Consider the following 11,869-nt stretch of genomic DNA (forward strand, 5'->3'; position numbering starts at 1 on the left):
GAGCTAACCTTAAAAATCCCACCTTTAGGGCAGGTTTAATTCAGGAGGTGGGGAAATAAAATGTGGTGAAACGAGGATTTGGGAGAGGAGAGCAAAGAGGGTTTTGTTGGCCATTAGTGGGATTTGTAGCCACATTTAGGAGCATGAAAACCAAATTTAGGGGCATGAAAAGCAAATTTAGGAGGATAAAAAGCAAATTCCCCCTCCCCACCATGGCTTTGAACATGGTGTAAATTCAGGTTTGCTCCTGATCTATGCTGCAAATCCCAGACAGATTTTCCAGCCCCATCCCCACAGGCTCCATCAGGGCTGTCACCTGGTGGGTTTTGTTCCCAGTCCCTGTCCTGGTTTGGAGGGCAGGTGTCTGCCAATAAAGGAAGGAGCTTCTCTTTGAAATGGAGGATGGAAACTCCCTCCCTCCAAATTATTATCATTTTGAAATTAAGGGGCTCTCAGGCAAAGAGATGGGAATAGGAATAACAGTTCTTTACTAGGAAAATTAAAATAGAAATGCAGTATTACAAAGAACAATCCCAAACACTGGCAGAGTCAGAATCCAAGCTGACACAGTCAGTCAGTCAGGGTGGTGGCACAGTCCCATTCCATGGTGGCTGCATCCTCCTGCAGTGGCAGATGTGGTTCAGCTGGAGCAGTGCTCCTGGAGAAGGTGCAGTTTCCTCCGAAGCTCCAGGGATGATGTGGAAAGGTCTGGCTTTCCTCTGGAATCCAGTGGAAAAGCTGCTCTGGTGTTCCAAATCTCAGTTTTTTACTAATTAGGAAATGTTTGTCTCCTCCCCCTGGGTGGAGCATCTCTCAGTGGGATGATGGAATTTTATCAGCCATGCCCTGGGACTCAATGGCCATGAACAGGAGATATCTCCTGGAGGGAGGATGGGCTGTGGGAAGATAAAGATGATTGCCCCAGCTGGTTTAAAGATGGCCCATTAGCAGATAATGTGTGCCAGGAGATAAAGATCACTGCCACACCCAGTTTTAAACAATGGCCCATTAACAGGAGATAATTCCCACAGAGATAAGAATCACTGCCACACCCAGTTTTAAACAATGGCCCATTAACAGGAGATATCTCCTGGAGGGAGGATGGGCTGTGGGAAGATAAAGATGATTGCCCCAGCTGGTTTAAAGATGGCCCATTAGCAGAGGATATCTCCATGGAGATAAGGGTCACTGCCCCACCTGGTTTAACAGATGGTGACAGAATACAAACTTTTGTTCACATCCTGTATTGCAACCTAAAACAATCCCACAGGAGGAGACCCAAAGTCCCATTTAATGGCTATGCTGGCCACGAGAACACCAACGTGAGGGGCACCTTTGAGAACCCCATGTACGACAGGAACCTGCAGCCCTCGGACATCATGGGCGGCGAGGCCGAGTTCACCGTGAGCACCGTGTGCACGGCCGTATAGCCGGCCCCGGTGAGAGGGGCTGGGCACCCTGCAGCTCCAGGGCTGGGAGGGGATGGGGGCATCTCATGGGAGCAGGGATGGGAGGGGATGGGGGGATCTCATGGGATCAGGGATGGGAGGGGATGGGGGGGATCTCACAGGATCAGGGATGGGTGGGGATGGGGGGATCTCACGGGATCAGGGATGGGAGGGGATGGGGGGATCTCATGGGATCAGGGATGGGTGGGGATGGGGGGATCTCATGGGATCAGGGATGGGAGGGGATGGGGGGATCTCATGGGATCAGGGATGGGAGGGGATGGAGGGGATCTCATGGGATCAGGGAAGGGTGGGGATGGGGGGGAACTCACAGGATCAGGGGTGGGAGGGGATGGGGGCATCTCATGGCACCAGGGAATGCATGCAGTTCTTGTGGAATGTGTGGAGTTGGAAAGGTTCTCATTGGATCAGTTCACTGTAGAACCCTCCCATCTGGAATACTCCAACTCTAGAATAACAAACCCACTTCCCCAGAATCCCCGTGTGTTGTAACCAACTCTTTGCATTCCCAGATTCCCGGGGTCGGTGTCCAGTGGATGATTGTCCCACCTCTCCATCCATCTATCTATCCTCTCCCCACCTCCCTGCTCCCACCCCTGCCCAGGCTGTGGAGAAGCTGCTGCACCTCCCTGGATTCCAGGGGCTGCTGGATCCACCTTCTCCATCCTGCTGGATCCACCTTTTCCATCCTGCTGGATCCACCTTTTCCATCTGCTGGATCCACCTTCTCCATCCTGCTGGATCCACCTCCTCCATCTGCTGGATCCACCTCCTCCATCTGCTGGATCCACCTTCTCCATCCTGCTGGATCCACCTCCTCTACCCTGCGGGATCCACCTTCTCCACCCTGCTGGATCCACCTTCTCCATCCTGCTGGATCCACCTCCTTCATCCTGCTGGATCCACCTCCTCCATCTGCTGGATTCACCTTCTCCATCCTTTTGGATCCACCTTCTCCATCTGCTGGATCCACCTCCTCCATCCTGCTGGATAAACCTCCTCCATCCTGCTGGATCTCCATCCATACTGCTGGATCCACCTTCTCCATCTGCTGGATCCACCTCCTCCATCCTGCTGGATCTCCATCCATCCTGCTGGATCTCCATCCATCCTGCTGGATCTCCACGCCACAGCTGCTGCTCCAGCTGCTCCCTGAGACCTCAGCAAGACCTGAGGTGGGAGCTGCCTCCTGCAAGGAGCTTCCTGAATTTTGGGAAGAGCTTGGGTGACAGAGAGGTTGTGCACAAGGTGCTGGATTCATGGAAAACACCTGGATGGGACAGAATGAGGATTTGGGTTTCCTGCATTTGGTTTTCTGGGTCGTTTCTTGGTTGGGTTTTTCACCCCAAGGGTTGAGCAGAGGAAGAGTTTTCAGGTGGAGCCTTTCCAAGCAAAACTTGGGATGGTTTCATGTTCATGGGAAACACCTGGATGGGACAGGATGAGGATTTGTGTGTCTGGGTTTGGGTTCCTGGGTTATTTTTTGGCTTGAGCAGAAGAAGGGTTTTCAAATGGGAGCTTTCCAAACCTTGGGAAGCTTTTCACTTCTTCCCTGTGCTTGATTTTCCTTTGGGCATTCCTGGCTGGATCTACAGAAAACACCTGGATGGGACAGGATGAGGATTTGGGTTTCCTGCATTTGAGTTTCTGGGTTATTTCTTTGATGGATTTTCTACCCCAGGAAGAATTTTCAAAGGGAAACTTCCCAAAACTTGGGTAAAGCTCTTCCCTGTGTTTGATTTTCCTTTTGGCATTCCTGGCTGGATTTATGGAAATTCCCTGGATCCAGGACAAGGATTTGTTTTTCTGTATTTGGGTTTCTGGTTTGTTTCTTTGTTATTCTACCCCAGGAAGAGTTTTCAAAAGGAAACTTCCCAAAACTTGGGAAAAGCTCTTCCCTGTGATTAATTTTCCCTTGAGCATTCCTGGCTGGGTTTTTCCTGCCCCATGCTCCCCCTGATTCAAGTTGGACCCAAATCCCTGAGCAGGAATTCACTGCCAGAAGATTCCATAAGGGACAGGAATGAAAATCCTCTCTGAAAAGAACTCAACAAACACTAATTCCCCCAAAAGCTCCCCAAATCCTTTGCCCTTTCCAGACTGAACCTCCAAAGGGCAATGCAAGAGTTTTATTTCCCAGAGGATTCCTGGGATTTTTTGGGGGAAAGGCAGCCTGACATTTCCTCCTCAGGATCCTTGTGATGCAGAGTTTGCTTGGAGTCACTTTTTGTAGGATCAGGGGAGGCAGAAGTGCCATTCCCAGGTCACTGAGTCCAGGAGGCTCCAAGAAAAATCAGGAATGAGAATTTCCATCCATGCTGCCATTCCAACAGGGATTTTCTCCTCCCTGAAGTTCTGCCTTTGGGAATTTTTGTAGGTTTATCCTTCATTTTTTTAGGTGTAAATGCATCAATATTTTATTTTTGTTACTCCTGCCTCTTCCAGAGGGAGCAGAATTCCCAGCCTGCCAAAAAAAAAAAAAAAAAAAAAAAAAAAAGCCACCTGTTCTCCCAAAAATGCCACTTCTGCTCCCAAAAATCCCACCAGGGTACCCTGATTTTTTTCCCCTTGGAAGGAACAATCCTTGGAAGCAGAGCTTGGATCCTTCCAGATTCCAGGGAATCCTCTCCTGACTCATTCCATGGAAAAACCAGGAGAAATTCACATCCAGGAGTGCAAAATAAATCCAAAATATTTAAAATCACCAATGCAGGGAGGAGGGAGGGCTCAACTTCAATGGAATTTGCTGCTTTGGATCCATGAATTCCCTTTTCCTGCTCTTGCCTAGGGAGACAAGGAAGTGGAAAAAGGGGTTTATTCCATTTTTTTTCAAGCTGGCTGGGATCTACTCCATGCCATTCTCCATCCTTGTGCCCAGAGGACTTGCATATGGTAAAAAAAAAAAAAGAAACAAAAAAAAGAAAAAAAATGAAAAAAAAAAGGGAAAAATGAAAAAAAAAATGGGAAAAAAAGAAAAAAAGGGAAAAAATGAGAAAAATGGTAAAAAAAATACAAAAAAAAAGCTCAAATCCCTCTTTTGTACAGAGATATATTTTTATTAATTAAAAGTTTGTACAGCTAAAAAAATAAATAAAAAAAAACCAAAATGTAATTTTTTTTTTTTCATTATCGTAGGGAAAAACAAAACGAAGTAGTAGGGGAAAAAAAATAAATAAATAAATCAGCTTTTTTTTTTTTTGTAAATGTAATACAGTGTATAAATGGTTTCCATAAAAATGTACATATGGAATCTCTCCATGGCCCTGGCTTGTCTGCAGAATTCCCAGTTAATTTATCTGTCTCTGTATATGAGGCTTTTCCGTGTGTTCCCGGCGTTCCCTGCGGAATTTCAAAGCTATTTTCGATTTTGGACTTCCAAATAATAAAAAAAACTCGATTTTTGCATTGCTTTTTCTTACAGCCCCATGGTGTTTTTCTCCTTTTTGTTTTGGTGTGTGTGTTAAATTCCAAAATGTTTATCCCGGGATTTTCTGGTTGTGCACACACCACTCGTCCAGGGATGGGAATTCCTGAATTTTCCAGCTGCTGGAAGGTTTTAGGAAGGAAAAAAATTCATGCAAATTGGATTTGGATGAAGAAATTTGGATTTTCCAACAGGATTTTCTCAGGGATATCCCATGGGAAGGGAAAACAGGATCCTTCCCATCTCCAACCCCAATTCCTGCTCCAATTTGCTTTAATTTGGTTTTAATTAAGAGTCCAATCCCTCCTCTCACCCTGTGCCTGGTGATTGGCAGGAATTAATTTGGGATGGAGGAAATTTGGGATGAAAAAAGCCCTGGTGGGGGTTTTGATGTTCCCATGTGGATTTTATGCTCTCTGTTGTTTTTTATTTGGTTTTTTCCACTCCCTGATTCTTTATCCTTGGATTTATCCCCTCCTTATCTCATTTTATCCAAAATAAGGATAGGGAAAGGCAGCAGGAGGAAGCTCAGGGGGTTTTTTGGGATGTTTGGTGTGACCAATTCCTGGCAGGATGGGAATTCCTTGGGATTTTGGATTCTGAGGGAGGGGAGAGTTCAAAATGCTCTGGAGCTTCCCAGAGGAATTGGGGGTGCCCCAAACCTGGGATTGGAATTGGGATGGGATGAAAAAGGGAGATTAAAAGAAGGCATGGGATGATTAAAAGGGGGAATTTAAAAAAATTATTTTAAAATGTAGAAAGAATTTAAAAGAATGATTTAAAAAGGGGGAATTAAGAGGATGGGATGGGATGGGATGGGATGGGATGGGATGGGATGGGATGGGATGGGATGGGATGGGATGGGATGGGATGGGATGGGATGGGATGGGATGGGATGGGATGGGATGGGATGGGATGGGATGGGATGGGATGGGATGATCCTTCAGGATCCTTCCAACCCAAACCATTCCAAGATTCTTCCTCCTCCCAATTCTCAAGGTTTCCCTCTGTATTTGGGATTTCAGCTTTTGGGTGGTCTCTCTCAGCCCTCATTCCCTGGAAGGAAAAATCCCTAAAATCCATAAAATCCCTCCCAGCTCTTCCAGCAGCTGCTGATAAGGGAGAGAGAGCTGGAGCTGCCACTGGGAAAATTTTGGGGAAAAAAAAAACCAGGGGGGGACCGACACTGGGAATTTTCTGGGGGAAAAAAATCAGGGAGAGAGCAGCAGGGAAACTGGGAGAGAGCAGCTGGAACTTCCACTGGGAATCTTTTTGGGGGAAAAAACTGAGAAATCAGTGAAGCAGGAGAAAAAAAAGGGGAAAAAAATCCAGGGGGAGAGCAGCAGGACAAGAGCTGAAGCATCCACCGGGAATTTTGGGGGAATAATACTGGGAGAGAGAAGCTGGAAGGAGCTGGAGCATCCATTGGGAATTTTGGGGGGAAAAAAATAAAACAAAAAACAAGGAGGGACCAGCAGGGAAACTGGGAAAACTGGAAATTCCACTGCGCGTTTTTTGGATGGAAAAAACAAGGAGAGACCAAGCCTGGGAATCTTCTGGGGGAAAAAAATCAGGGAGGGAGCAGCAGGAAAACTGGGAGAGCTGAAGATGCCACTGGGAATCTTGCGAGGGAAAAATAAACAAAAAAAATAAAAAAGAGAGAGAGACCGGCGGGGCGGGAACTGGAGCATCCACCGGGCATTTTTTGGAGGGGAATAAAACCGGGAAGAGCAGCTGGGAGTGTTGGCAGGGGGAAGCCGAGGGCTCCGGATAAATCTGCATCGCTAATTAGTCCCAGCTCGGTCCAGGCAGCCGCAGTTCGGCTCTTTAATGAGGCTCCTCTCTCATTAACGCTTCATTAATTCCGAGGGGTTTTTAGGGCTGTGGAAAAGCGCCGGGTGCCGGAATTCCCAAATCCGCACCCAGCGGGAGCGGGATAACCTCGGGATGGGGAGAGGAGCGTTTGGAGCTCAGCTCATCCAGGTTTTTGGGGTTTTTTTTTCCCCATCTGGAAGCTCCAGGTGAAAAAATTCCGCATCCTCCAGCCCCAAATCCATCAATGCTGGAGCTGCAGAAAATCCGGCAAAAAACCCTTTTAGACATTCCCGAATTTCCAGAGGGACACCTGAGGATTTTTCCAGGCACATCCCGCGGGATCCGTGCCCTGATACAAGGTTTATCCCAAAACACAAAATCCTGTATATATTTTTAATTCGGATTTCCTTCTTTTAAAATGAATCCCCCCGAGCTTCAATTCTTTCCCAAAACAACCATCTGCCAGCCTGGAATATTCCAAACTCCGGTAAAAAAAAAAGTGGAAAACTCACCGTGAGGAGAGTGGAAATGGAGTTGGTGCCTTCACCCACCTGGGATTTATAAACTAAATTATAAATTAAATATCTCTTTAATTAAATGTCACTTCGAAGATCATTTTAATTCAGCCTAAAGATGAAGAGATGAGGGGATGTCGGGCCTCGTCCAGGAATTATTGCTCCGTTTGCCCTTTCCAGGATTCCAGCTGATTATGGAACAAATCCTTGGGAAGGTTTGGAAATCCTTGGCCTCTCTCCCATTAAAGGATGATTAAATTCAGTTTCCAGACTGGAGGGGCGGGATTGGATCTTCCCAAGGGAATTTAGGGCATGGGAGGTAAAGTGGGAGACGGCACCGAGGGGAGTTCTGGGCTCCTTTCCCCTTTTTTTTCCCTTTTTCCCCCCTTTCCTCCTATTTTTCTTTTATCCCTTTTCCCCCATGAAGCAATTCCCAGGTTTTCCAGCAGGGATAACGCGGCTCATTGGCAAAACAGAGCCGCTGGGATTGTAATTATTGATTTTTTTTATTCTTTTTTTCCTGTTTCTGCCACTTCTCAGCACCTGGAAAACATCGCTGCAGCAAATTCTGGGCACTTTGGGATGGCAGGCGCTGTCCTGGAGTGTTCCTTAGGAAATCTGCCAGGAAATCTGGCCAAAAAATGGGAAGAAATTGTTTAAAATCTGTGTTCAGACACAAAAAAAAAAAAAAAAAATAAAAAAAAAATAAAAAAAGAACTGCATCCCAAACCCCTCTGGAATTCTCTGATTCCAAAGGATTTTTTTTTTTTTTTTGGAGCAGGATGGGGCTGGGCTGAGCTCCTTTGGAAAAACCCTTGGAAAACAGATGGGAACAAAACGGTGTTGGCAGCAGGGAGAGTTTTAAGGATATCACATCCCAAATTTTTGGCAGAGAGAGGTTGAAGGATATCACATCCCAAATTTTGGCAGCACAGAGAGGTGACCGGAGCAGGGACAGCTGCCAGGATTTGAGGGCAAGCAGGAAAAATCACAACAGGAATCTTGGGAATTGGGATTTTGGGAATTCCTCGTGCTGGGGCTGAGCCCCTCCCTTCTCATTCCCTCTCCCCGCTCTGCAGGAATCTTGGAGCATCCAAAATTTGCCTTTTTTTTTTTTTTTTTTTTTTTTTACGTGGAGAAGCAGGATCAGCTTCCTGAACTTTGGGCATCCTGCCTGTGGGGCTGGGAGCATCATTCCCGATGTTTGGATGGAGTTTGGGATTAATTTATCCCTGCTCCTGCAACATCCCAGCAGAACAAACAACTTGAAAAACAAATCCATTTTTGTTTAAGAGGAAAAAAAAAAGAAACCAAACAAACCCATCAAACAATAGTCCAAGAATAAAAATCAGGGATTTTATGGCACCTCCTATAACGAACTCCGTCCTCACCTGCTCATTTGCATATTTAAGCCTTTGTTGAATATTCTAATTAACGGTTAATCAGCTATCGAGAGAGAACAAACGGTGATTAGCTCATCTTCACCCCCTCCAGGTGATTCGGGCTCATCAATGCCGCAGCTCCGGGAAACTTTCCTGATATTCCTGAATTATTCATGGCCACGGGAATGTCAGCGGGGTGGGATTTCAGGATGGTTCTGGTTCGTGACCGAGGGGACACGGTGACTTTTGGAGAAAAGAGTGTTTTAGATGGGATTTTTGGGAAAAAATCCTTCCTGGGAGGGTGGGAAGGAGCAGGGATGGATTTCCCAGGGAAACTGTGGCTGCCACATCCCTGGAATTGTCCAAGGCCCGGTTGGAATGAATGGCCAGCCCACTTAATTTAATTTTCCCAGGCTATCAGTTATCCCGATTCTTCCTTTCCTCTTTCCCCACAGCTTTCCAAGGAGCTGGGAAGCAAAACTCTCAGGCTTGGAGGAGGAATTAGCGCAATCCCAAAAGGATTCCTTGATTCCTTTTGCCTTTCCCATCCCACCGAAGGACTCAGGACTCCACCCCTCCGTATTCCCGGGGATTTTCTGGCTGCAGGAGCAAATTCTTAAATCCCTTGGAATAATTTGGAAAGGTTTTGCCTGGGGAAGAAGCCTGGTTTGGATGTCTGGAGCAGGGATCAGCTGAGGTGACAAGGGCTGGGCTGGCTCCCAGGAGAATCCTTGAGGCACGAGCAGGTGGGAGAGAGAGAGAACAGGAGTTCCAGACGGCTGCTTCCCGGAATTTTAATTAATTCCCGATCTTTTTTAGTCTTCCCAGACGCCGGCTCTGCCAGCTCCTGGCACCTCCCGAGGTGGAGCAGGAAGGTCAAAGCTGCTGCTTGCTGCTCTCAGCGTTTTTTTGGGAAGCTGTGCTGGCTCTGGAAGCAGCAGGATCAGCTGGAGCAGCGTCCCTGGATGTGCTGGAGCTCATCCCATCCCATCCCATCCCATCCCATCCCATCCCATCCCATCCCATCCCATCCCATCCCATCCCATCCCATCCCATGCCAGGATGTGCTGAGGGCAGCACTGAGGAGCTCCCCAGGATTCCTGAATCCTCCTGGATGCCCAGGATGCTCCACAGGCATCCAGAGTTTTTTCCAGAGTCTGTCCTGGGAAGTGGCTTTTCCCTGCTCAGCCCTTGATCCCACCTGGAAATGTTTTTTCCCCTGTTCCAGAATTAAAACTCAGCCCCTGATCCCACCTGGAAATGTTTTTTCCCTGCTCCAGGAATTGAACTCAGCCCCTGATCCCACCTGGAAATGGTTTTTCCCTGCTCCAGAACCAAAACTCAGCTCCCAGCCCTTCCATGTCCATCCCAAAAAGTGGGAAGGAGTCAAAGGAAAGGAATTCTCCCTCAGCCCAGCCCCGGGAATGCTCCAGCCCCTTCCAGAAGGATTTATCGGGAATATTCCAGCGAATTCCACGGGCTGGCAGCTCCCTCTCGTGGGGAAAAAAAAAAAATAAAAACCAGGAAGGGCTGGGATGTGCTCCAGATGTGCAGCACAGCTGGAGCGGGATCCCCAGGTGGGACAACGGGAATTCTTCGGGAATTCCACGGGAATTCCAGGGAGAAACATCGGGATGAACCTCCCGGGAAAGGGAGGCTCAGCCAGGCTGTTCTTTCCTCTCTCCCAACAGGGATTTTTGGGATTTGATGTTTCCCGGCTGTTCCATCCTCACATTTGGGGTTTCAGTCTCTCTGGAATGGCATCCAAGTGTTTCCTTATGGAATGAAGCAACTTCAAGCCTCAAAAATCTGCACCCCACCTTCTTCGATCCAAAGAAATCCACGCATCATTCCAGTTATTAAGAATCCATCTTGGTTTTATTGTCTAGTTTTTCCAAAACTTGGTGTTTGCCTCGTCACAATTATAAAATATTCCTATTTTTATCCCTATTTTACAAAGATTTACAGCTCTGGGAGTGACCAAGTTGGAGCTGGGAATTCTTTTAAATAATCAAACCGTGATTTTGGTGCTTTAAAAATTCCAATTAAAAAAAAAATTATAAAAAAGAGAAGGATAAAAAGGGAATTTCCACGAGCTCCTTCAAATATCACAGGGGTTTATAAAATTTATTCCAATTTATTAATTTGGGAAAGGGCACAGGGAGCAGGTTTGGAACCCCATGGATGGAAAAATTGAGGCCATCCTTTATTCCCAAACTGGGAATAAATGTTTGTGGGGTAGACCTGGGTGGGTTTGTGGGATGAATCTGGGTGGGATTTGTGGGATGAATCTGGGAAATTTTACAGAATGAACCTGGGCAGGTTTTGCGGTATGAAGCTGAAGGTTTTGTGGGATGAACACGGGTGTATTTGTGGGATAAATCTGGATGGATTTTATGGGATTAATCTGGGTGAGTTTTGTGGGACGAATCTGGGACAATTTACAAGATGAACCTGGGAAGGTTTTGTGGGATTAAGATGAGAATTTCTGGGATGAACCTGGGTGGGTTTTATGGGATGAACCTGGGTGGGTTTTGTGGGATGAAGCTGAGGGTTTGTGGGATGAACATGAGTGGGTTTTGTGGGACTAATCTGGGAAAATTTACAGATTAACCTGGGTGGGTTTTATGGGATGAACGTGGGTGGGTTTATGGGATGAACCTGGGTGGGTTCTATGGGATGAACCTGGGTGGGTTTATGGGATGAACCTGGGTCAGTTCTATGGGATGAACGTGGGTGGGTTTATGGGATGAACCTGGGTCGGCTTGTGGGATGAACCTGGGTGGGTTCTATGGGATGAACCTGGGTGGGTTTTACAGGATGAACCTGTGTGGGTCTGTGGGATGAACCTGGGTGAGTTTATGGGATGAACCTGGGTGGGTTTTACGGGATGAACCTGGGTGGGTTCTATGGGATGAACCTGGGTGGGTTTATGGGATGAACATGGGTGGGTTCTATGGGATGAACCTGGGTGGGTTTATGGGATGAACCTGTGTGGGTTTATGGGATGAACCTGGGTCAGTTCTATGGGATGAACCTGGGTGGGTTTTACGGGATGAACCTGGGTGGGTTCTATGGGATGAACCTGTGTGGGTCTGTGGGATGAAGCTGAGAGTTTTTGGGACAAACATGGCTGTATTTCTGTGACAAACCCGTGTGTATTTTACTGAATGAACCTGCGTGAGTCCTGCATGACAAATCCACCACCACCCCACCCCAAATTCCCCCGGCATCGCCAGGAGCTGGGCGATCCCCCCGAGCCGG

General features: G+C 47.2%; 1 protein-coding gene and 1 long non-coding RNA gene across 2 annotated transcripts in view; one reads left to right on the forward strand and one right to left on the reverse strand.

Annotated features, from left to right (window-relative positions):
- CSMD2 (CUB and Sushi multiple domains 2) overlaps positions 1 to 1,430 on the forward strand; it is a gene marked incomplete at its 3' end in the record, with an annotated part of 261,650 nt that extends 260,220 nt beyond the window's left edge. Inside the window, exon 71 of the mRNA XM_079325862.1 lies at positions 1,271 to 1,430. Coding sequence (XP_079181988.1) covers positions 1,271 to 1,430 — 160 coding nt within the window. The remainder of the gene's footprint in view (positions 1 to 1,270) is intronic.
- Positions 1,431 to 1,900: 470 nt separating this feature from the next.
- Positions 1,901 to 2,485, reverse strand: LOC306811723. The gene is made up of 3 exons (XR_013776720.1): positions 2,421 to 2,485; positions 2,194 to 2,375; positions 1,901 to 2,125 (listed from the first exon to the last, which is right to left on the reverse strand). It is a non-coding gene; the product is annotated as an uncharacterized lncRNA (long non-coding RNA).
- Between the last annotated feature and the right edge of the window lie 9,384 nt (positions 2,486 to 11,869).

Source organism: Erithacus rubecula (assembly GCF_903797595.1).
Source record: "Erithacus rubecula genome assembly, chromosome: 23".
NCBI classification, from domain to species: Eukaryota; Metazoa; Chordata; class Aves; order Passeriformes; family Muscicapidae; genus Erithacus; species Erithacus rubecula.